At 41.6% G+C, this 26,884-nt stretch overlaps 1 protein-coding gene across 1 annotated transcript; it reads right to left on the bottom strand.

The window, feature by feature from the left end:
• On the bottom strand, nucleotides 1–26,884 carry SUMF1 (sulfatase modifying factor 1). Its single transcript, XM_026035385.1, is given in 10 exon segments — nucleotides 1–887; nucleotides 3,581–3,640; nucleotides 3,962–4,010; nucleotides 9,918–10,031; nucleotides 10,955–11,069; nucleotides 11,726–11,848; nucleotides 13,794–13,876; nucleotides 23,215–23,289; nucleotides 24,665–24,838; nucleotides 26,875–26,884. Coding segments are annotated over 9 exon segments (1,101 nt in total). The 5' UTR covers nucleotides 26,875–26,884; the 3' UTR covers nucleotides 1–579.

The following is a 26,884-nucleotide window of genomic DNA, read 5'->3' as shown; positions in this document are numbered from 1 at the left end:
GAAAAAGCAATACTGCAAGAGTTAGGTGCAATAATGCAACTATTCTATTAATATACAGCACATTTTTCATGTACACAATTAGCTACATTTCCTATCTTTCTATTTTTACAGTCCTCCATTCAAGTAGAGCCATGAGTTAGCCCTAATTTCTAGTGAGGTCATATTAGTGATTGTTTCCAGTCCAAAATAAATGTACAGTTTCAAAGAGAAATTTGGAGGAGGTGTCTTGTCCAGCAAGGTCTCCAGCATTAATAAATGCTTGATAAATGCTTGGTACAACATTACCATCCCTCAGTTGCAGAAGGCACTTTGAAAAAGCAAGTTGCTCACCAAAAAACATAGATTTCTGGATAAGATTCTCACTGCAGCAGAATGTAATACAAGTTTCTACACTGCTCATGTCTTGGTAGTTGTGAACACTGGAAGACAGACCTCTTCTTACAGTGGATAATTACACCTCCTAGGAGGCTACCAAGGCAGTAACTGTGCTTTAAGTGTCTTTTAAAGCTGCCTAGAAGCTTATTTCTCCTATTTTGAGCTAGTGTAATTCCAGAACAGTCCTGCTGAAACCAACAGTATTCACTGATAAGAAGTTCCATGGAGATAAGAACCCAAGCCCAATTCCCCAAAAATAAATACATCAAGTTTCTTCAAGTAATATTGATTTGTTTCAGAGTTCCACCCCGCAGTTGCTTGGAGCATTCGGCTTTTCCCCTTCTCTCTCAGGGCAGGGGCAGCTCCTCCTTGTGCACCCTCCGTCCGTCCGGGATGTCCGGGTGCTGCGGGCCCGGCTACGTGTCCGCGGCACAGCGGAAACCCAGGTTGGAGGCAGAGCTGTCGGGAGTGTTTTGGCTGCGGGCTGCACAGCGATACCTATAGCAATAAGACTGGAGAGGGAAGAGGGAGGGAAGGAGGAAAAATAAGCTTAGAGCGTGATACAGCTTGTGCTTCCTTACAGAAAAATATTAATTTGAATCAAGGTTTTGCTAACAATAAAATCTGTACTGGTGGGTCACAAGTAAAACAGGTATGTTTTAAATAGAAGGATGATTCAGCTGCATTTTAAGTGTTCCTAGTAAACAGTTCTGAGCAGTATTTCTTCAAAATTGAGAATGATAGTTTCCAAACACTGCAACAAACAAAACAATTTTAAACATTTGCTGCATCAAGCCAGGCTCCCTGGAGGCAGTAACCCACCGTGGCATTGAAGCAGGACGGTCACACCAGTACTTTCACCAATCCAAGCAGAATTTGGTACCCCAGCCTTTCAGCAGCAGCCCCATCATAAGTCACCACCCGGGATCTGCTCCCACCTTCATCCCCGCTCCCACCTTCATCCCCGCTCCCACCCCTGCAGGGCCTGGCTCTGACAAACACTGCAGCCACCTCACACATTTGGAGGGAGGCTGCAGAGAGGATGGGAGGGCTGCATTTGAGGGTTTTTCCCCTCAAATTTAAATCGAGCTGGGCTACAACCCCGAGGAGGGTGACAACTCAGACTGCCACTTCACCTCAGCATGAGCCACACAGGGGTGGCAGGTCACCAGTGTTGTCTCCATTAAACTATCTCCACCTAAGCAGTTGTTTAAAGGCCTTTTTTTCACCGCATCCCAATGCAAAGCCTGAGAGCAGCTGCTGCTCATCAGCAACCGTGTTTCCTGTCACCATCAGTGACACATGTGAGCACACATTTGCCCTCTAGCAACCTTTAGCAGGCCAACTGTCTTGAAAACAGAAGTCAAGATGTGTTACAGCAGCTACAGACTTCAGCCTTTGTCAGCTCTAGGACGTTAGAGCACCAAAAAACCTAAATAGATTTTTCAGCACTTGATGAAAAGTCCTTGTACTAGTAATAGCCAGGGATATCTTGTATCTTGATTTACAGCCTACTTTTATCACCTACAAAAAAGACTCGGAAAGACTAGAATCTTTAGATGTCTTTAAAATGGGTCACATTATTCATCACCAAAGAGTCTATTCCAGAGTTAATTTAATCAAAACTGCTAATTAACATCTGACATTGATTTCACCCAAGAAGGAAATCAGTGTAGAAAATGGGATCTTGCTGTAGAAAATTTAATCTAATTATGAAGAGGATAAGCTGTAGGCCTTGAACACAGAAAAAAGAACAGGAGAGTTTTAATGAAAAAGCAGATACAGTGAGCATTTTTTTCCATTACAGCCTGACCAGAGTTTAAAACCTAGCTTATGTTTATTCAGGTAGCTTCGCAAAACCTATCCTGTGGTTTTCCCACAAGATGTTGTTTTGGGTGGGTTTTTCCCACTTCAAAAGCTACACTGTGGTGGCATTTAATAATTTTCAGGAAGAACGTAAAGCCCAACCTCCACTAAGCTGCAAACTTTATCTCCCATTAGTGTTTCTCCAAGCACTTTATTTTTTTCTAGTAAATAATAAATAATAATAAATTTTTAGTAAATAATAAAAGAAAAACACTAATGCATACACAACCATAAGAAAATTGGGCATTGCTCTTAAGTTGCAGGAAACCCTTAACAAGCACACAGGCTCTCAGGAAACTGTCACAGCATCACTTAATTGTCAGCTCATGTACTTTCAAAGGAAAGATCAATATGAAAATACAGTTAGTATTACTGTTAGCTTCATAACATCATTACCATGTTACTTCTGAATCTGCTTTTTTTATAATGTAAACCTTTTCAGCAGTAAGAAACATATTATTTTTCCTTAAGCAAACTGGTCTGTTAGAGAAGTGCTTTCCACATTTCCTCTTGTTCTTGTCAGAAAACCCCAAATATCTAAGTTTCATACTTTCAAATTCTTACGTGCATGCTATAAACTCTTAATTGAAAATAAATTCTCTGTGCTGTTAAAAAAGGGAAGGAGCAGTCTAAGACTGAATACACTGCACTCTAAAGCCTGTTTGGAACATACTATGTGGGAAGAAATGACACTTTGTCATATTGTCTGAACTGTCCTGCAAAAAGAGGACACGTCTCAAGTGTGCATTTAGATCCAGCTTCAGAAGTTTTAGGTTTAAAAGTCTGCAGTGAATTAAAGTTTGCATCAAAACATGTGTTATTTTCTAGGTCTCTGTGTCAAGCAAGGTGGCATGGCTCTAGGTCATCACATCTGTGCTTTCAGCTAATAAAAGGTCAGCTGTCTTTTACACCAAGTTTTATATTGAGCTCCATACAATATAAAATCTACATTGGGCTAGAACTGGAATTTGCTGAAAAAACAGAACACCACGGAAGTAGCTTTCAGTTTCCCATTCAACTGAAACAAGAGCTAAAGAAGCTTCATTTTTCCTGGGGATCAGTATCAAAGGTTAACTCCTCATTGCCCCAAGAGACATCTGAGTCCCTTTCCAGAGGGCAATTAGCAATGATTACTCAAGCAATACAAGCATCTGGATAGCTTTTCTGCAGAGTGTTTGAGTTCTTGTGAAGTGTCCAATTCCTATTAAGAACTAGTTGCCAAATATTTCCTTCAGTTTAGTCTCATGACAGCCAAAAAATGCAAACCACAGTAGAAAGCGGCAGATGCGAACCCCCCTCCAGCCAGGCCCGTGAGTTGCTGCAGCCCTTTGCATGTTACCTTATGGCACATGTAGGATCCACCCTTCTTCACTTTGTCCGTCCCCGACGAGGGCCCTCTCTGCGGGTGCAAGGACAGTGGTTAGCATTCCTGCAAGGGAGGGCAGCTCCCAGTTACAGGGCAAAGATACATACAGAGCTGGAGAGGATGGGCATGAGCAAGGAGCAGCCATCAGTATTCCAAGGAAACACACGGCTGCAGAAAGCTTGAAATGGCAACACCGCAACAGCAGAAAGTGCTGCAAATATCCAGTATTCCAGCTGCAAATATCCAGTATTCCAGCTGCAAATATCCAGTATTCCAGCTGCAAATATCCAGTATTCCAGCTGCAAATATCCAGTATTCCAGCTGCAAATATCCAGTATTCCAATTGTTGCCTACCTGTCAAGAGCACGTCGTGTTTTGTTTCTGTGAAGCACCGGATAATACGCTCTAAGGAGCATAGGGACAACCATGAAAGAATAATAGCCTTTCAAAAGAGATAACAGACCTGTCATTTCAGACTTTTCCTAATGCGAGATTATGCATTGTCACCCCGGCAGCCTGCCCACACGTCCTGTGATACCAGCCACGCTGATTCTACTGCTGCTGGTCTGAATGTCACCGCTGTGGAGGGGGAAGATGAGCACACCTAGGTGCCCCAAGTTACTGGCATGTAAGCCCGGGAGCCTCCCAAAGGAACCTGGAGCAGTTCTGCTTTCCTCAGTGCAGCCGTGCGCGCACCGTGTGGGGCGAGGGCAGAGCAGGGGCTGCAGTGCCCCACGCTCAGGGCCTGCTCCCTCCCGGTCTGCAGCGAAGCCTCACGCTCGTTAGCGACTGTGCCACGAGGCCCTGAACTCGGCCTCATCTCGCGGGCGCCGCGCACCAACTCTGTCATTACGCGCGACCACGACAGCCAAAAGGCCCGCAAAAAGCACAGCACTTACAAGCAACAATTCTGTAATTGCACATTCATTTGCAGTTTAATGTATGCGATTTGTTTAAACCGCTTATGAAATTGGCTCGAGAATTGCTTTAATGAGGTTATTTCACAATTCTGACTGTAAAGGAGGGGCCACTAGTTTAGACGAGAAAAAGGATTTCTTGATAACAAATTCTGCTGATAGCTTTGATCCTTATGCAAGTGAGTAATTCACATCCCTCACCTCTTTCCTTTCAGCTGTGAAGAATTACTACTGCACTTGCCTACTGATTGATGGTAGACACTACTAATGCACCCCAAATTTGTTTCCATTGTTGATACTAGTCTTACATGCTTTCTATACCCCCATGTGCATTACGAGAATACTTTTAAGACGGGGCTAAAAGAATGTGTCCTATAAAAGCTACAAAAAAAAAAAAGGAAACCCAGGAATGCCAATTACTGAAGCTGGCAAGCCAAGCCTCAAGTCTCTGGCACCTCTAAGAAACCTTTCTGCACCTGCAACACTATAAGTCCAGGCCTCAACCAAGAGAAATGCAGTTACTGAAGAAAAGCTTCACTAGACTGAACCACAGAAAACAAGACAGTAGGGTGTTAACAGAAATGTTTAGATAATTTTGAAATGACTCAATTTTGAGGAAAAAATAATAATAAAATTACAGAATTTAATATTTCACCTCTTGAATTGCACAAGTTTTTGGGGTACTGTCTAGCAACCTATTTTTTAGAAAACATTATCCTCTTAGCAGAAAATGCTTTCAAATCAAAGACAACGAGTTTATAACAAACAGCTGAGGAAGTTCTCCAAAAGCTGGAAAGTCACTAGAGACGAGTAGGAAAAATATTCACACCATGTTTGAAGACTGCATATGACCTCCATAGACTTTTCTTGCTGTTGGTATTTCCTTTGCTAAACTGCAGAACAAGATGAGAAAGAGATAAAAGGAAGTTGGGATAACCTGATTTCACTGTAGTTGCATCCGATTCCTTATAAAGGTACAAGATCAACTGCATAAATCACTATACAAAAGACGAGCCAAGCTGAGTCCTTTTCTCAGACCACCATGACCACACTCTAATTAGTTTTTCTGAACACACACTTTGTGTGTGCCAATTTGCAGGTTAAAAAAGTCCTCAATGTTAGAGCAGAGTGAATTCTTTTCTCCAACCTAGTGTTAAAATTCAGCATACAAAAGCTTTCAAAGTCTCATCTGAAAGCTATTGTGGAGTTAAAATTAGAAGTGCAATATTGAACATAGCAGGCAGTGATTATGCTTTCATCCAATACGCAGCTCAGCTTCTCTATAAAAGGCACCACATATCACCAAGCTCCCTAATAAAGTCATGAGGGCTGCTCTGAAAGTAACCAGGACAAAGCAAAAAGAGATGTTCTTCCAGACTGATGAACATGCCCATAACTATTTACATTGTTTTCTACTTTCATATAATGGGTTTGCCTACCCTAAGAGCCCATGGTGTTGGGAGGAAATATTGCAGCTCCTTGCTCTTATGGTTGTTTCTGCAAGCCTGCCTCATCAGCACAGGAGAAAGCCTCTCACTTTGGCACTGTTCATGCTTGTGTCTTCCTTAAAGAGAAACGAAACTTGTTTTGATTGTACTTGCCCGTAATAAAAGTTAATCAGAGCAGGGCAATTACTGGTCACATTTGATTAAAACAAACAAATCTTTGTTCCATCAAACAATATTATTTTAGGCCATTATCTTGAGAACTGCACCATCTGGTACTAAAATGGAAGAATACTTGCTGCTAGCTAGGGCTGTCCAGACTGATACCAGATTTACAGAACTGGGTTCATGGTATAGTAGCAAGTTAATTTTGTAGTACAGTATTGCAACAGATATATTCTGGCCTGGATTCATAATCACAGTTGTTTGTCAATATAACTATCTATTGAACTTTATAAACAGGATTTATTTATATACTATAATATACACTATGATATATAATTTATATAACATATAATTACTTATATAATTACACATATGTAATTATTAAAATACATAGCTTTTTTCAGAAGGAAAGTAACATTTGTTACATTAAGATAAAATCATGCTTTCCGCACTTGCATCATGACTTTTTGCATCCACAGAACATATACACTGTTCCCATCTGCCAAATAATCAATTACAAAAAAAATGATGCTTCTCAGTTCTACACTTATACACAAAATAATGCCTACAAAATCAAAGAATTTTTTTTTTTTTTTTTTTTTGCAAATCTGTCCTAGGATACGGTATTTTTCTGACTTGTGAGAAAAGTCAACATTGAACCACTTATTTCCGGCTACAACAGTTCTGCTTTTCTGACCTGCTGGGAGGTACTGCAGGAGCTGAAGGATCAGCTTTACATTTTGAGGCGGTATTTGGAGATGCCTCTGCTCCGAGTCTGATGGTGCCAGAAAGCCCGATGCAGCCTTCGTGTGGGTCTGTCTCTGCACAGCCCAGTGCTCCCTGCCCAGCTGCGAGGAGCACAAGCAGAATGCCACAGAACGAGACTGCTCCTGGGTTTCCTGTCACTCGAGCAAAGAAGCCTTCAAGAAGGGACCCCCGGAACACACAACTGAACTCGAGGACAGGAAAACAGGCATTACATGTTACAGCTTAGGCAAACACAGTTGGATACTACAAATCTAAAGGCACTACAGAACGTTCTGCTTGGAAAGGCTTTTAGCAGCTCATAAATATAAAGAATATTTAACAGACTACGCTCAAAGGCAAGGGGAAGTTAGAAGAACAGGCCACAACTGAGACAATAGCATTCCATTTGAAATGCTTCTCATCTATCACGGAAATAACTTCTATTTCCATATATACAATGGATTTTTCCATAGATAAGTGTCTTCATATGTGGCTTATTCTAGTGTCTGTTCTGGATTTCTGATACACAAGACTGCTATTTAAGTATCCTACTACACTACAGAAGTGTTACAGGCTTTTTTCCCCAAGGAGGGTAATCAAATGGAAGTCCCAGTCCCTGTGTTCTAGTTGATAAATAAACATCACTTAACACTCGGAGAATGTCCAAAGATTATTTTAAAGCCCACCAAATACAGATTTCTAGCTTCAGTACTTACCCATACAGGTTCTACCCCAGCAGAGAACAAAAGAACATTGTTTTTTCTTTCATTGTTAGGACACAATTTAGCCTAATAGCCTAAAGAGCTTGCAAAATACTTCCATATGTCCCAGTTTATTTTTGCTTTTGGCAATTATCTCTAAGCACAAGCCCAAACAGTTATAGAGAAGACGACTCTGTATGCAAGATTCCATGCACTCCTTCCACATCCTGAAACCCCTCCAGTACCAGGAAGCTACTTGAAGGTTTTCAAGTATCGAACAAAATGTTAGAGGCTTTCACTGAGCTCTGACCCTCTAGAAGAAATCCTAGTGTTTTAGGCAGAAAGAATACACCCTATACAGATGGAATGTTGACTTGTAACTCTGGAGAGATTTGAGAGATTGGATCCTCATAGATATGGTGCTAGTCTTTAATGTCTCAGAATATAATGCAGCCAGGCTATTTTGAGAGACCTTTCTCACATTATGAGATTCAGTTTCCTCATCCATTTAATCAAAGGAACTCTTTAGAATTCACTTCAAAGTGCTCTACCTCAGACACTAGGTTCTAACCTTTTATTTCCAAATTCAAAACCTAAACACTTTACTGCTAACAGCTCATTGCTAAAGCCTTTTGGAAGTATTTTGGAAATTTGAAAAGGCCAAACAACCTAAAGAGCAAAATATCTTTTTTAAAAGAAGATGAACTAGCACCAATAGGGTTCTTTTCCCTAAAGCTACCACAACAACCATTTTGCTTGAGTTCCAAGCACTGTGGTGAAGCTTCAATGATGATACATGTAGAGCACTGAGGGAAAACTTCTTTCCTGTGAAGGTAACAGAGCCCTGGAACAGGCTGCCCAGGGAGGCTGTGGAGTCTCCTTCTCTGGAGATCTTCCAAACTCACTTGGATGCCACTCTGTGCCACCTGCTCAAGTGTCCCTGCTCCAGCAGGGGCTTCAACTTGATGATCTCTCAAGGTCCCTTCCAACCTTAACCATTCTGTGAAACCCTTGCTCTCTTGCTCTCTCCTCTTCCTCCCCTGACACATCAGGCAGCAAGCAAGTGCTGTTACTCAGCTATTCTGACACACAAAAGTTCACTAGTTCTATTTTTCTTCACACACATCCAAATTTCCCTACTGCTCATTATTCAAGACATTTAGAAAAGCTTTATCTCCATCCATAAGATGCAAAGACATGGGCCCTTAGCTGCATAAAGCAGGAAGTGAAATGGAAGCAGAGTTGTTGCATGTTTGTATGCTTCCAAATCATTTGAATGTCTTCAGATGTTTCCATCAATGTGGTCAAACTGCTAAGACAGATCTACTGAGATCTGCATCCCAAGATGAAATGTTTCTCATGCTGGCAACATTCTCCTAAAAAAGCAGTAGAGTTTCAAGCTTTGCAAATGTACCAAAGAGCAAGGAAAAGGGAAAATGTAACAAGTTCAAGCTGCTCACGATTGCTGTCTTCCGAGAAAGGGTTGCAATTATGTCAGGCATCCAAGCAAAGACAGCAGATAAGAGCTCAGCACAGGGATATTCAAATTCTGCAGCAAACAGGTAGTTTTTGCCCCAGGAGGTTTAACTGGTTCTCTCATTACAGAGAAATATGTCTGAGCAGAATAAGCTCTGTAAGAGCAGCATAGTTCATTTTTCACGTCCAGTTGTACTGCATAAGTGTGAGAGAAGATACAATATTAGAAGCTGAATCTGCTGAGACATACTGCATGAGCAACCCCATACACATTGCTTATCCAGCTGGGCTTCTTTCTCCAGCCATTAGACACTAGACCCAAACCACAAAGAAAAGGAAAGACTTGGATTAACCTTTCAAGGGCTGGTAAGCTACTTCTTCCATAAGCTTCAGCTTTATTACATGTTGAATTTTAAATGAGCTAGTACAAGTCATAAAGCTAATTCAGGGTGATTAAAGGCAGTTCTGGGTGGTTTTCTAAGGAAAAGGGAAAGTTTGTAGCAACACAGCTATATACTTATTTATATAAGATTTTATATATACACACACTCACTATATGCATATATATATGCACACATGCACATTATGTAGGAAATGTTTAATTAAAAAAATCATTCTAACATCCTGGCAATTTTGAAGTTATTTAATCCAATTCCAGTTGGTAAGCATACACGTCCTAGGCAGTTATGGAGACCACGAGGTGCAGTTGTACTGCAGCAGAGTGCAGCACCTCCCAGCTCCGGAGCTCAGAGCCCATCCCACACAACGCAGCACAGAGCAGCAAAGAGCACGAGGCTCCTAAAGAAGAATCAGACCAGAGTAGGGAGTCCCATACCTCATGTGAGGTTGAAGTACTTACAGGATTGCGAGCTTCATCTGCTGAATGATGAATAACCCACCAGTCCGATGTCCATTCCCAGGCATTTCCTACAATGTTGTACAAGCCATATCCATTGGGAGGAAACGCAGTGACCTACACAGGGTACAGAGACTCTAAGGACCAGTTCTTTAAACAAAAGATAAAATAAGTTTTTTATCCCAAAGATTAAAGAACAGTGTTCCTTCAGCAGCTTATCAGACACACCATATCTCAAAAAACAGACACTGGTCTGGAACTATAAACACATGGACATATTCCATTTTAAGAAAATGGAACACTGTTATCCTTCTCTGTGGTCTCAGCACCATACCCCCATTATTTCACATAGTATCTTCTCATTGGCTTTGCAAATTGCTCCTCTAAAGAGGTGCCATGACTTAACAGATACATCACCACAGATAAGTGATTTTCTAACCTGTGTTCTTACAACTTCCAGATTCCCCTATCGCTCTCTCCTCCCCTCCCAAAGGAAGACTCAAAGACATATATATATAGATTTCCATGCTGAGGAAACTTTAGATTTATTTTAACTCATATTTAATAATCCATTAACATCCTTGATTATCTTCAAAATTCCACTGCCTTTTCTCCATGCTAGACAGACTCAGTCTTCCAAAAAGCTGATTCATTTTTCAGAACTATTATACAGTTATTGTGGCTTAAGTACCACCACCTAGAGTGAGGGTTAAAAAAACAGCAGTGCCAGAAGTGGAAGCAGAAAGTATTTCAGGACCTGACTTAGAACTGAAAGAGGGTCAGGTGGTGGTAAGAAAAAGAGGCCAGTGAGAAAAACTAAAAGTTAAAATGAAAATAATCTTTACTTTTCAATTAGCTTTTAAAAAATCCCCTGACACTATCTAAGCCTGCAGTGAAATATATCATGGCTTGAATACCTAAAAGTGAAAGAAGAATACAGTAATAGAGAACACCCGTGGCTTTCTGTGTTAAGCACAGACCTAAATTTTCAGAAGGCTAAAGATAGTCGCTGTATCATTAATTCACTTGGAGACACTCACAGGTGCAGTTCCTTTATATCCATCCTCAGCAGTGTTGTTGGTTGGGAACACTCCCTGCCAGATGTTGACATAATGCTGACCTTTCGGCTGAAGCTTGTTACCCCACGGGAAAAGCCTGTTGAAAAACATATGGGAGAAAAACTGTCAAAATCATGGCCTAAAAATACTGAAAAGCAAGCTTCATAAAGAATACTTACTCTAGGGATCTCTACATATAGAATATGCACAGTCTGTGTTCCAGCTGTACCAACACCTAGTGGGCTTTAATAGAGAGCAAAAGGAAAATTGCTATATGGAGGAGGGAAAAGCAGGGAAGAGCCTACATCCTCAACCACACCTAGCACAGTATGTGACCCAGGCTGTAAGGAGGAGAGATCATAAAACTGTTCATCAGCCTTGTCTTCCCCTCCTACGTGGGCCACATAACAGGCACCTCCAGCGACTCTTCAGCTGCAGTCCAGTAACGATGCCACCAGTCCTCAGCTCTTCTGCATCTCCCTCTGCCTTGGCACTAAGTCCTCATGCCACATCTCTCATGTACAACAGCAGCTCTAACATACCACATCCCCTTGCGCTCTGTATTCTCTTCCCATCACTGAGTTTAGATTATAGTCTACTTCAGTATTTAAGAAATTCACTTACCTAAAATCATCTGTTCAGATTAAGTATGAGTTTTATTTATACACGTTGCACAAAAAAATATGGAGCATAATAGCCATAGCTCTTCCCTATCTTTTAGGCATTTAATCAGCTAGATATTCTCATCAGTACCTATTCTCAAGGCCCCCTCGACAGCTGTATTCCCATTCAGCCTCAGTCGGTAACCGTTTTCCTGCCCAAGTGCAAAAAGCTAGAGCATCATTCCAAGAAACATGAAGAACTGGGTGATCCATTCTGGAAAAAAGGGGAAAAAAAGAACAAATCAGCCAACCCAAGCAGTCTCATAACTCCGCAGCAAAGCACTTAAAATCGGTGGTCACAAAGGACTGTGAGGAAGCCTTGTTGTATCAGTTACAATTGGACAAGGTACCAGGTAAGTCAGTAAGACAAACAAACCCCTAGAAGAGATCTAAATGGTGAATGGGGAAAAAAATGCTATCAGAGGAAGGAAAATGAAGAAAAAGTTGTCCCACCATCTTTTTATGTATTGCTCTCTACAGTAACTGGAACAGTGTTTCTGGCTTGTGCTTTCCCATGTTCCCACCTCAGAAACTTGCTGAAAACCCAGGAGCCAATGAAGTACTGATCCACTGGTTTCTGTGAAAACATAGCCACTCCAGACACCAAGAGAGCAGGCCAAAAAATCCTTCAGTATTACAGTGTCTTATCCAAGTGTCTTAACTAAGATTCTTGACTTAATTTTTTTCTCCTTTGTGCATTTTAAGTAGTTCACAGTTTGAAGAAAGGCTTCTATCTTCCTTTGGTTTAGTTCTCAAACTTACAATCTTGGCCTCTCATCCCAGAAAAAGACGAAAACGGTGTCTAGTCATTCTTGTAAGAAGGTTCCTCCCCAGCTGAGCCTCTAGGAGTGAGATCCTCCAACAGCTGATGCTTCCTATTTACTCATCTTCCCTGCCTCCTCTAACAAGTCAGCCTATGCCTGTTGGTTCATCAGGCTGCTTCCATGCACGGAGTTCACCCGCAGTTGTACTGGACTAGTGCACTTTTACAACGCAGGATTTACATGGCAGGTTTCCAGCCCTTATCTGCTGACTGTGACCTAAATTCCTCCATCTCCCCTTACAACACCTCCCGATATCATCTCTCTCTATTTTTACTTCAGATAGTTCTTTCATTGCCCTTGGAGAACAGACACTGGACTTGTTACTAAGCAGTTTAGCTATCAGATGATGTTATTCTAACGTAGCCCTGTCCCTAGGGGACTCAAAAACATGTCAACATCTAGCCTAGATCCAGGCCAGAAAGTCTATTTCCAGCAGCAGTGTTGAAACTTTAACTAGTTGATTAAGTAGTTAGTGTCAACTTCATTGTCAGGATAGTGAAACAAGTTGAAACAAAAAAGGGTCCCAAGCAAGCACAGTCACATCGAGGCATGCATGCAATAGCACAGGAATCTGCAAATGCAGCTTTCAACATGTGCAGCCAAGGGCTAGTTCTGCAGCATCAACAAACAGAACTCAAGTAGAAGTCTTCTAATTTCCCAGGCTCTGGGAAATTCATCCCAGCTCTGAACTGAAAGAGACCGTATAAAGATGTAGGGCAGCAGGTTTCAAAGTTGACCATGGTAGGGAAGGCACTAACTTATTTGTAGGTTGAAGTCTTCCAATGCATTCAGCTTCCTAGCAAAGCCAGCACTCATTTCACACAATATTTTCCAACTCCATGGATGACTTAACATACAAGCTTTTCAACATTGTCCTGCCACCAGAGGGAGGCCTCCAAATTCCAGGCAGTAGGACACATGGTGGGTAGACTCACAGACTACGCAGGAAGCTAGTGTTCAGTCTTCTCTACAAAACTAGATCTGCAATGAATGCTCTAAAGTTACTAACCCTCAAAGCATCTTCTATTCTCTTCACGTTTGTGTATAAGCATTGAAGCAAAAACATGAAGCGTGTTTCAATACAGTCTCTTTTCCTTCCACTAGTAGACATTTACAAATATATTTGCAATACCAGCATGACATATATTGACCATATAAACACTGAATATTGTATGCAACAGACCATAGAAAGTGCAAATGGTCACAGAAGCAGAAAAAGCAAACAGATGACCAGTCAAGAAACAGTTCTTCAACCTCAATTTCTGGGGCAAGTTTGCAGGTATATTTACAGCAAAAGCACTTCGTATTAAAATTGAGTGGCTATTTCTGACTTACCTCTTTAAGATGTTAGAGTCAGGCCCTTCCGGGTGTCTCCAATTGGCTCCTTTCACAGGTAGCCACCAGGGAGCAGCTGCAACCTGAAAATGGTCAAGAGCAGTCAGGAAAGGTTGTCCTTCAAACACACAGTTAAAGATCACTCTGAAGAACAATCATGTGACAAATGAAAACACAGCTTAAACTCACAGCTCAGGATTCTGCCCGCAGTCAACTGACCTATTACTTGCTAACTTATCTCTGACCAAGATGGTTATTTGCTCCACACTGCAATACTTCCAGTCAGGAAAGAGTCAAAGGTATGTAGTAACACAAAGCAAACAAACAAAACCAAAAAATAAACTCCACACGAAACGAAAACCAACACACACATCCCTAAACCACCTAAAACAAGCAAGAAAGGATCAGAGCTCTGTGCCTGCTTTTCTGAAGTACTGATCTTCTGTGGATGTCAGTTCTTTCCGCCTAGATATTCCCATGCTGCAAGGTAAGGACACAGCAAGCCACTGTCCATCCTCTTTGAAGGCACAGCACTTTACTTCAGCACTTCAGTAACCTTACTTTCAGCCTTCAGCACTTTACTCAAGACCAACTAGACTGCTGTCTGAGAAATTCAGCTCTAATCCTTCTCTGGACACCTGTACCAAGTACACTCATAGGAACCTGGAACATCATTGAAGCCTTTTACAACTTTATGTGTATGGTACAGTTAAAACTACTGTTCACCTTCCGACCAGTTTTTGGTCTGACATGTGTTGCAGAAAAGATAAAGACACCTTTGGTTTAAAGAATTTATTTCACTTGTTTGCTTCCTAGAGCCAGCCCTTCGGAATAATTTAAGCAATGTCATCCTATAATTAGGGTCAAAACATGCACCTTGCAACATATTTTGCTTCCTCATTAATTAGCTCAGTAGGTATTTCCTATCAGCTTCCAGAAGGTGGAGACAAAAGAGCCACAGAAACATGGAACTTCTGAAGAGGTCTGAACCAATTAAAATTAAAAAAAAAGTTAAGGTAGGTAAGGCCCCAACGCTTCAGGAGTTAAACTGGAATGTCTGGAGCTCCGCCTAGGGGAGGACAAAGCAAGAGTCAAGAGACTGCAGGTGACAATTAAAGGGCAGCCAGCAGGGGCAACACAGGGTTGGTGTTTACTACAGGCCTCCTGACCAGGAAGATAAAGTAGATGAGACTTCTACAGGCAGCTGCAAGAAGCCTCATGATCATAGCCCTTGGTCCTTACAGGATTGAACCACCCTGATGTCTGCCGGGATGGCCAAACAGCTAGGAACTGACTAGGAGGTTCCCGCAGACATCCATAAATCTATGGGCCTGGATGGGATGCACCCAAGATTGCTGAGGGAACTAGTGGGGGTTGTTGCCCAGCCGCTCTCCATCATCTTCGAGAGGTCATGGAGAGCAGGGAAGATGCCAGAGGACTAGAAGAAACCAATGTCACTCCAGTCTTCAAAAAAGAGGAGAGATGACCCAGAAAACTACAGGTCGGTCAGCCTCACCTCCATCCCTGGAAAGGTGATGAAGCTGCTCATCCTAGAGACCATCTCTAGGCATGTGAAGGAAAAGGTGATCGGGGGACTTGAACATCTCTCTTACAAGAAAAGACTAAGCAAGATAGGCCTGTTTATAGCCTGGAGAAGAGAAGACTGAGAGGGGATCCTATCAACAACTGGGTACAAATACCTGAGGGGAGAATGTAAAGAGGATGGTGTCAAACTCTTCTTGGCAGTGGCTAGCAACAGGACAAGGGGTAATGCAAGTTGAAATACAATTAGTTCCATCTCCATATGAGCAAGGATTTTCTTCCTGTGAAGGTGACAGTCCTGGAACAGGCTGCCCAGGGAGGTTGTGGAGTCTCCTTCTCTGGAGATCTTCCAAACCCACCTGGATGCAACAGGATGCCCTGTGCTCTGGGTGTCCCTGATGGAGCAGGAGGGTTGGACTAGATGGTCTCTAGAGGTTCCTCCCAACCTCAACCATTCTGTGATTCTCTAAAACTGCTGGATCACTAGCACTGGTCTTAGGAGACCAAACTACTCCAGACCTGTGCTCAGTACAGTCTGAGTACTCGGACTACTACTGAACTGTGGCACAACCTTCTGTCCATCAGCCTTCCTCATTCAAACCAAGAGCTAGCAAAAGCAGCAAGTAATGTAGCAATTTTTATTCATTCTGGTCCTGTTAAATCAGTTTTGATGCATTATATTCAAAGGTAGAAATTATGCCAAGGTGGTTACTCTACTCACACTTGTCACAGTAGAGAAATAGCATTCCTCAAAGAACCTGCGATCTGATCACCCTACCATGACAAGGGCACAGATCAACGGCATCAGCATCAAACACAGGATTCTATCTCAGTAGCTACTAAAACCATCAGCATTCCCACCACAAACACCCTCCCCTTCCAACACCAACAGGTTGATCTCTTAAGTCTAAATTACAGTTCTGTTTCCGATCATTCCGACCTCAGCGATGCGACTCCCATTCAGAAAGCTACCCAGCTCAACTCACAGCACCAACCTATAAGCCTCAAAATGACCAAGCTGCTAAACAGATACTAGAGTTAATAGGTTTAAAATAGTCAGATTTAACCAGTTCCTTGTGTATTTTGAGCTTTAATCTTTAATCTATAGTTAAGATGAGAGAGAAATCCAAAGCTAAATTTGAGAACTGCAGAAAATACAGGAGCCACAGTATTATTATTAAGGGTTCTCCAGGAACCTGAAAGAACAATAAGATCTCATTCCAATAGTTACTCAGCACATCACACTTCTAAATTAAAAGGTTAGTTCAGAGGAAAAAAGAAAAATCTTTACAAGAGACTGCTAAGGCTTATACTTTAGAAGACTAATTTTGGAAAACATTTTTTGTTATGCTTGCTCCATGAGAAGAAAATACACAGATGCTTTCAATCAGAACGGTTTATTTTAAACTAAGAAAAATATAGTCTCTCCACATGAGAGCACTATGTGTGCATGTCTTCTGTTTCTGGCTCTGCTGAACTGAACACCAAATGGCTGCCAGGTTTTGTGGAACACCCAGATCTTCGGACAAGTTATACATATAGTGCTTGGACAAGATAACAGTGACAGATTACATTCAACCTTCAATTAATTGCAATTTCCAAAGGAAAAACCAATCATGTATCTGAAATTTATAGTCTTTTCAAAAACTTCTCAGAAGCCTTTAGAGCTTTCAGTTGCTCTAAATCCAATTATCAGAAGAGCTAATTAGACTGCAATATTACAACATCACATTTAATACAGCATAGCCTTCCCCGCTGCTAATGAGCTTAGTTACTTTCATAATGCAGAGCGTTTTCATACTTCGGTTGTAAACATGTGTTTTACAAACTGGCAAGAAACCCATTTTCTGAAAAGAGCAGTAGATCTTGAAGGAAATACTGAATTTAAGGACATAATCTGCTTTGGTTTGATTAACCTTTACAGCATACCTTACCACGTGTAACAGAACTGGTCAAACGCATCAGCTGCGAGCACTGAACTGCCTTGGCACATAAAGCAATGAAGTTCTAGGAGCAAAGCACACAGCAGAGGCAGAAAATCTCAGCACTCATTTTGCTTGTTTTGGTCTGATCCTGCTGCAAACTCGGATTAACCAGCTTTCTGTTCTAGGATTAAACTTTTAAGAACTCACTGTTCTGCTTATCACAAACTGTTAGTACTGTGAAGAAAAGAGAACATGCTATCATAAGACTGTAAAAATTAAGAGTTGACTTCAGCCTACAAGTTTTCCACTCAAATGAAGCAATTTGCAGAACTGAAGCCTGCCCTCCCACCATCAGATTGTATAAAACTGAAAGTTTTAGGCATTCAATCTTCTCAATTTAGGCTGGAATATCCTAACTTCAATTACCCCCATTAACTGGTGAGGTCAGAATTTTTAGACTTACTAATAATCTTGAAGAAAATTCCTTTCTAAAGCCACGTAAAATAAAGGTGGGGAAAATTAACAAAGTTGGTTTCAGCAGCAGCATTATACTGCAACACTACAGACACTGCAAAATAAGTTCAAGAACATTGTTTGAAAGAGCTAGCCCATAAACATGCAAAAAACATTTGTACTGGTCATGTTGGGGGAGGCAAACACACACACAATTCACATACAGAAATTTTCACTTTAGCCCCAAACTTAATGCATATCTATCATTTGAAAATTAGGAGTTACCAAAAATAAACTGACTAGCTAATCACAGATCTAATTCCATTTCTCATGTTCAGTGAGAAACTTGAAATAACAAAGTGGTAGATTTCAATCTCAAGTTGTACAGCATTTTCATGCTATTTTTTAAATAAAAAAATGCCTGGATATATGTGTGTGTATATATATATAAAATTGAAGACATCTGAAAGAAAAACAGTTGCTGTGGAATAAGAAAACTTAAACAACTTAGAAAATCTGTCTAAAAGTTTTCTGACTAAAAGCTGACACCAAGAATCATTGCTGAAAAGGTCAAAGATGCACATATTTAATTTCAGAAACTAAATTAATAGATTACAACCTGTTTGAGTTTAGTTATGTTAAGTAATGTAATTCTATAATTTGTAAAAGCAGCCTCTTGGGTACAAAAGCAGCACATGCATAGGCTGCAGGCAGCAGTTAGGAAGCATTTTCCCTGGGAATAAGCCTTGAGGCCCTCACTGGTAAGATGTGCAGAGGGAAAACACAAGTCCTCAGAGCCAACACTTCCCAATGCAGCAATTCAGCTGCTCGTTATCACAGTCCTTTCTCCAAGTCCTGCTCTGGATGAGAGGATCATTCAGACAGAGGCAGGGGCAGTTCTGAGCAAGCCTGGGCCACACAGCAGCCCCACTCAATCCAAACTCTCCTTTCCAAAGTCATGGAAAAGACCCTGGACACACGCATGCTCCCTGTTCACCTTCGCCAGTCTCCTGCAGACCGGCGCTTCCTTTCCATCCGCACGCTGGAAAAGGCTCCAGCACGACCTGTTTCTGTGCCGAGCATCATCTCCTTAGCAACAGCGCTGTGTTTAAGTTGGAACAGCTGTAACTGAGTCAGGGAGAAATTACAGTGTAAATAACACGAACCTGACCAGGGCTGCAGGGCCCGAGGCAGACAGATCCTTCCCAGCCAGTTACGAGGTTGTCATGGTGGCTTCATAAGGGACCCCTAACCTACATATGCAGATAGTTCATTATGCATACGAGAAGTATGAAACATTACCATATCTGTACTTACAAAATACTCCAGAGAACAAGCCTTCTAGATTTACTGAACCAAAACAGTTGTCAAGAATCTCCATATCAGTAATTAAGCACATTACAACAGCTAAAATGAGTAGTCAGTGGAAATATTTTTCCAGAACATTAACACTTTGAAGTGCCAGCTTTTGCTATGCTACTACAAGCCTCATGCTATTTGTTGCTGCCATTAAAAGTCACCGCTCCCGTACAGCTGCAGTGACAGAACCTCCTCTTTTCATACCTACTTTCTCAGGGGTTTCTCACCTCCCTCCCTAGCTCAGATATGAGAGCAGTAAGAAGCTTTGTTTAATGTTAAACAACAATATTATCTGCCTTCTGTTCATTAAGTCCCAGTATCTTTAAGTACATGGAAATTGCAATACCACAAAAAGGAAAGGGGGTAGATAAAATATATTCATTCCTATTCCATTGAAGTCAGCCAGAAGCGAGTCCAGATTTAAGTGGAAACTAGGGCCTTACTTTTAAGGGACCTTTCACATAAGGAAAAGTCACTGAATTCCAGTTAAATAGAAAAACACTTCACAACCATGTCAAACCTCCAAGGAAAGTAAGCAGAAACATTTGATGTCAAAATTCACTAAAAATCATTTTAGGCAAGTTTTGGAATCTAAAGATACTTCTTTTGAGGAATTGGTAATCCAGTCTATTACTTTACAGCTAGCATCTAAATCTGCACTCAATCTAGTCACTTTTTTTAAAACAAAAAAAAGAACACGAGTGCAAGCAAGCAGTACATGCATGGATACCTATAGAGCTTGAGATGTAAGCAATGCTCTGCTTAGGAGTTTTAGTTTGTTGTTAACATGGACTGACATTACAGATAATTCCCAATGAGAGGGGCTCTCTGCACATCTTGTATTGCTGATAGTAGGAGCTCAGCATAGAGAGATGAACAACCCATCAGATTCACTTTTCTGAAAGCTTTTGTACCTTCTACACCTGAAGCACTAGAGTCTGCAAGGAGAAATCTCTCCATTTGATTCTCTGGAAGTCTTCTGAAAAGCCAAGGGAAAAGGATGGTGAAAATAAAATTCACATTTAAAATACTATTCAACTTCTGCTTATGCAGCATATATAATGTTGGTACTTTAATCAAATCAAGCAAACTATATAACAACCAGCTTCTTCCATATATTACAAGATGCAGATAAGCTACTGTATGCTGTCAGGATGCAGACTGCACATTTACAGTTGCAAAAACTTACAGGCAGGACAGCAGTCCTAGCATTGCTTGCTTCAATGTTAATTCATCCTTCTATCTTCTTCCACACCAAGACTCATTTGAAACACATATTTCCACTGTTAATTACAATAGGACTCTGCCCCTTTGAGTTATTATTAAACACCAGCTTAATAATATTTTGCTCTAGTTTGTCAGTGAAATGACTTCACTGCATTCTCAGACAAAAAAAATGAAATGCCTTTGAGAGACTGAAGTGTACAGATTCACATGGTTTTTAACTCTTGTAGCCTTTTCAATGGGGAAAAAATATCCATATATTTCCAGTCTAGAAACAGAAAATGATTTCCCTACAGCATTTGTCTTTCACAAGCCAAAAGTAAAAGTTCTCCTAGTACTCTCCAGTAAACAGCTTTGACTTATGCTGTACTTCTTTCTCAGCATAAGTGCTATTCTATTAACCTCTTATTTTAACTGCACAGCAAGCAAACGCTCTTGCAGGTATTCACAACAGCTCTTAAATTCCCCTCACTGGCAAGTACGCCTCAGTAGTTTCTCATTTCACAGACAATTCCCATGCTTTTTGACTTGGGATATGTTAAAAAAACCCATACAAGCTGAACAGCAGCACTGGGCACGTACTTCCCCGCTCCCTGCCAGGTCTATCAGCAACACCCTCAGCTGCTCCGGGGCTGCATTTCACTGTGCCCAGCTGCCACCGCAGACCACGCTGAACCTTGGGTTCCCAGGCAGCCAGAACAATGGAGCTATGGGTGGCTACACACGCCTTCCTACCGCTTCCTGCCAAGCCTACATTCCCGCAACGGTGGATATTTAGGAGACCACCTCACCTCCAGGAAACTCACACCCAAAGCTCCAACAATTGCTCCACATGCCAAGAGGGTTCATTAACTTTCACCAGCCCCACCTCTGCTTCAATTTTATCAGCCTGCTTCTCTTCAGGGCCTTTGATAAAATTTGCTCAGCTTACGAACTTCAATAGCCAAGGGAGCCAAACAGAGCAAAGCCCACAGGCAACTCTCCCGACAGGCACCTCACCGTTTCTAGTGGTTGTTAAACATTATTTGGTTCAATATGTTCATTCCCATCTTCCGCCAGTTTTTCACTGCATATGAAACACTGCTACTGAAATATGGATCTTCCACTATATTCCTCACCTGAGCCTCCTCAAAACACACCTGAGCCACTAAGTCATATTGATAAAAATCAATATCCTTGCAATAGAAGTGATCAATATACTCATTTATTCAACCACGCTGGTGGAGTTCTCAGTACCAGAAACACACCCATGATATTCTATGATGTTTTTCATGGTGACAGTTACAATTCAAGGCATATATCACAAGCTAAAAGATTCAGTTGACTAGGGTATATGTTGGAACAGAAGCATTTAATTTTAATCTTTGCTACTGCTCATCATTAAAATCTCTTGATGAAAAATTTCATGCTATTTATACCTTCTCTGATTACATTTAAACAGTCACTGCAGTTGCCAAGTTCTAAAATAAATCACATTTTCTTTATAATTGAGCTGCATGAGATTCTTCTCACCACCTCCCCCCTAGCACACACTACTGAAATTTAAACTTTTAGATTTTAGCCTTTCAGTCAACATAACAGGAAGCTACAGGTTACCAACCATAAATAAGTTGGCAGATCCTCCAGAAGGATTTTCCTTTGCAGAACCCTAGAAGTCCTTGCAAGATGGCTTTCAAAATATAGGGCAAGTTGTTTATGGCACCTTGTTTCTTGCAAATAGACATGCATTGGTGCTGTCTACAGATAGTGTTTACTTCAGTTAGCATGCATAAGCACTGCCTACCTACAGAGCTGGGGTACCTGAGCAGTTTGACCAGGCTATGTTTTCCTGCCACATCCACATGGACAATGTGGATGCAACTGCATCCCTTCAACTTCCCTGCAACTGGAGGGCATTTACCTGTTGTGATCCATAAACTGCACTGCCACAGAAAGAAACCCTCAGAAAAAACAAGGTCTGTACAGTACCCTCACCATTTACAATCTCTCACGGAGAATGCTTCCCACAAGGAGAAGATGCAATTTTGAGAGGCAGAAGGTTAGCCAGACAAGGCACTAGACTGCCTCTTCATTATAGTTCCCTTTCTGGCTCTATGCTGCATTCTGCCACGTTCTCCTGAACACAGGAGTTGCCTGCTAAAAGTTGGATTTCATGGTACGTAGCTGGTGAGGGGGCAGGCAGACAGGAGGAGGAAAAGCAGCTTCTAGTTTCTTCACAATATTACAGTATTTTAGAACATATGTTTGTCCACAGCATCAGCATAAAGTGAAGTGGTGCCAAGCTATAAGAAAGGCAGTCACTACTCTCCAGAGCACCTAAAGCTATTAGAACAGAATCTTTCTCCCTGCCTATACAAAGGATGCCATGAATGTAGATAACTTAGAAAATGACAAAAATAAATCCTGAAAAAACACAGAGGTTTAGTCCTGAAGTTTACGCTAAACAAATGCAAAAAAAAAAAACATAAAGAAACTGCTCAGACCACTTTGGGTTCCACGCCAGCTCTCTGGCAGAATGCTTACTCTGTTAGCATTACAGTCAATACTATACAGCTTGGCTGATGCACCCAGGAGAGCATCTCCCAAGACTTAGTATTTAATTACCCAACTAACTGAAAGGAAGTCAGCATTATTGTTTCAGGTTTCAAGAGGGAGCCTGGTCGAGATAATTGTGCATCATAGAACTAAGGAAAAAACATTTTCTGTAATACAGTTCAATTTTCTTTGTGAAGATATGATGATCCTATTTTACCTGCAGCACTACAGTTGAGGCATTCTGTTATTCTAGGCCAAACACCTCCATAAATCCTCTTTTTTTTTGTATGTGGCTTTGAGGGCATCACAAGGCATTATTATTGAATTTCTAAGCCTCTACCTCAGCATTTGACAGATACATTTTACCTCATTGTGTTACTTACTGCCTGGTGGATTTCTGACTTCACTTCTTCACTCAGCATGCCCTCAAACACAAATGAATCACCAAATTTTTCTGCCTATTGGTGAGGAGAGAGGAAAAAGAGAGAAGAGTTAACCATCCTTATCAAAGGATTATTATTATTAAAAGCCAATCACTTTTACAGCTTTATTCCATCACTGATATGGAAATTCTAACAATAATCGAGTTCTCTTCAAAGGAAATAATACTTGAGAACAGATATCCTGTGATGTCCTTGCCCTTTAACAGTCATTGGACAGATGGCAACTCACAGAGCTTCCGCAAATTATTTTAATTTTATTGGCTTCCCTACAATAAAACAGTATTTAGTTATACAAAAAAAAAAGCTTGGCTGCATCCCAAAAACACCCTGTGGAATCAGTGCTGTTTAACTTCAAGATTATTTCCCCAAATCTCCGTGTAAAAGGTTGTCTCATGCAAAGCAGGGTGGGAGAAAGTCTACGAGGAACATGCAGCTACAGCAGTTGAACCATTAAGCAGTGTCTGAAACAGACTCCAGAGGATGTGCTGCTGCATTCCAACACCCCATCACACAGCACGCACCAGAAGCTGTTTGCCACAAAATTGCCTTGCTCAAATTCAAAATTTACTTTTTAAAAATAATTACTGAGTTAACTTAAAAACCGAACTGGTGTCACATAAAGAAGCCCTTCATCCAACCAGAGGGATGCTGTCTTCCAAACAAGAATCGTGTCATCATGTGAATTCAACAGTCTCTCCTTTGAGACCTGATCATTACTGATGCCTTCATTTGCCTAAAAAGCCTGTCAGGGTTTTCTGAAAAGTTGCGTAGGAACAGCCAACTGTCAGGAATGATCAGAGCTTCAGGCACATGAGGATTCTTTCTTGGAAAAGTCTTAGAATATTCTTTTAGTCCATTGTTCCCAGAAACATTCACCAAACTATTATTATACTTGCAATAATATCTTCTTCAAGCAGCAGGGCTTTTTATTACTCATGTTAACAGCAAGCAGCTGCACTGAGGTAGCCTTTGGGGGCTTCTGCTATCAGTTTAAACCCGCTCCTCCCCGCTGCAACACTTCCATTATTTTCAGGGAAGCCACATAGTTGTACTGGTACAAACATGTCCTGGGACCCGAAGGTGCAGAGGTCTGTGGAGGCATCTTCAAGACATCTATTAACTTCACCCAGGCAGTCCCAGGGAAGGGTTTAGTCCAGGTGCCAACACACTTAGGGGTACCAGAACATGTCCATCCTACCACCCTTGCAGGCCCCCAGTGAACAAATCAGGCAGTTTAGCCTTCCCCACTGCTTAGGCTTACAAACTACTTAGTGTGTAAACCCCAAGCAAATAGCATACCGCAGTGTCCTGCAAAAATGAAAACCTGTGTTACGTCAGGGTTTTTTGCCCACACAGACAAAACACGAGCCCATATATCCCTCCTCCTTACCTCTGTAACATACCCCGTTGAATTCACAAATATCTCAAAGTCCTCATTGCTGACCTCGTACTGATCCATGTAGAAAGTGTTAATGTGGACCCTTCTAGCAGGCCCTTCTCCATCCTGCGGTATTTTGGGCTCATCAGTGCCCATTGTGAACATCCCTCCTGGAATAGCGACCATCTGCAGAGCAAACAGCAACACCCATAAGGTTATTTGGAGTCTTTTACACTCCAGTCACTTGTCCACCTCATCTTTGGAGTGCTCTCGCTGTGACCAGCACTTCATTGACAGATGAAAATAGCTCAGCAAAATCACAACTGGACACCTTGAGCACCACCTGCTCAGAGGAAACAGCAGACAATATTAAACCACGAGGAAACATCCCTTTTGTACCTTCTTCTACATTAAGAAACTCAAAGCTTTTATTGAGAGCAATATTTGGGCTCTAACGAGAGGAAACATGCTTCCCTACTGCACCTGGAAGTCAAGAAAAATCTGCAGTGCTTTTAAGTCATTTCTGGATAAAGAATTCCAGCAGTTCACTGCTCTTGGGATGCCTGATCCATCAGTGAAGCTCTGCAAATTATGAAACCATTAAGTACTCCTTTGTGGAGGAGCACAGTGTATCTGTTTGCATAGGAGCTTAAATCCCGTGTGAAGTTACTAACAGGCGTGTGCAGCATTTGAATAGCAGCCAGGCTAGTCAGATAGACCCAGCACCTGCAGCTCTGTGTGCTAGAGATAACATGTATTTTCCCATCCATTATGTTCCATGAGTACAAGACTGGCCTTGGCAGGAGCCCCAAGCTTGAGAAATAAGGATTGAGTGACAGAGGGATGTTTTGACTGTTACCATTTAAGGTATTTTTCTCTTTAAGGCTTCAGACAGTTTCTTGGGCAACAAAAAACTCACTTTCCCCCTACTCCAAAAACACAGTTTAAGTCCCAACAGGAAAAAAAGGAAAACTGTATTTTAGCTGTATTGAAGTTAAGGAACTTTTATATAAATATATATATATACACACATACACATATACACTCCTACAAACACCTACATATGTAGTGGAATAATAGAACAATGTGCATATTAAACACAGTCATGTGAAGGAAATAGAGGCTAATTTCTCTCCTCACTTCCCTCTTGGGAAAACAGCTTTCTAAGCTCAGCACAATCAAGTTATAATGTGAATAGAGCTTACAATCCAGCAGCAATTAGCGCTTATTATCCTCTATTGAAGTCGCCATCTGCCTTGCATGAAATAACAGATCCAAAAGGCTGTTTCAATCTGTAGCGAGCTCTACAGCAAAATGCCAAGTATTCTTCCATTAAATGTAGTAGTGAAGTAGCAGTCAAGTGCAATACAAATTATTTAATTTTCACTCTTCAAATGCTTCACAGTTTAAGTGCAGCTTGCAATACTCAAGTCAGAGTTACAGCCCTCCCTGCAGCTTGTATCTCCCTGTCCGCATTACAAGAGCTCCCTTTGCCCTAACGCAGCTGCCCAGCGTCACAACACTGACGAGCAGCTGGAAAGGGAAACCCTCACAGTCCAATTCCTTGTCATCTGCCTAGCACGCAAGAACAAGACACATTTGTCTGCCAATCAAATTGCATAAACACAGTTCAGGAAACCGCACACACACACACATGTATATCTATATAGATGGATGAACAAGCGAAGGAAAAGCTGTTTCAGCTCAGCAAATTAAAAATAGTTTCTCAAATTAAAACAGCAAAACAGAGCTTCAAAACGTTTCCATAACTTTCTGCAGGTGTTTTAATCAAAACTGGTAATGAATTCCATTAGGCAACACCTATATGGAAACAAGATCGCATCAGATCTCACGGAACAATCCAGGAGGGTGCGTGGGAAGGCGCTGGGTAATTTTCCCATGGTTAGAACCTACCTGCTCCTCTCTCTAGTAACTCCTATTGCTGTTTTGAGAGAGGGAAGGAGGGCAGGACAGCCTAGAGCCCCCTCAGGGGAGCACATCGTGCTCTACACAAGTTCTCTATCATGTTTTGCTTTTCATTTGACCTAAATAGTGAAGTTTGTGGGGATTTCTTCGGGTTTCTCCACTTAAAGGTGGAGGGCCACGTTTCTATACGTCCGTCCAGAGCAGATGACGGAGGCCGCCAGCTCCCTTCGGGCGGGGCGGGGACACGCGACCGTTAACGGCTCCCCCGGCCGCGCCCGTGCCCCGGCCCCGCTCACCCGCCGGCGC

This window comes from Nothoprocta perdicaria, unplaced genomic scaffold, assembly GCF_003342845.1.
Source record: "Nothoprocta perdicaria isolate Ctin4 unplaced genomic scaffold, notPer1 scaffold_16, whole genome shotgun sequence".
Lineage (NCBI taxonomy): Eukaryota > Metazoa > Chordata > Aves > Tinamiformes > Tinamidae > Nothoprocta > Nothoprocta perdicaria.
Note: the sequence above shows the minus strand (reverse complement) of the source record. Positions and strands in the feature narration are given on the sequence as shown.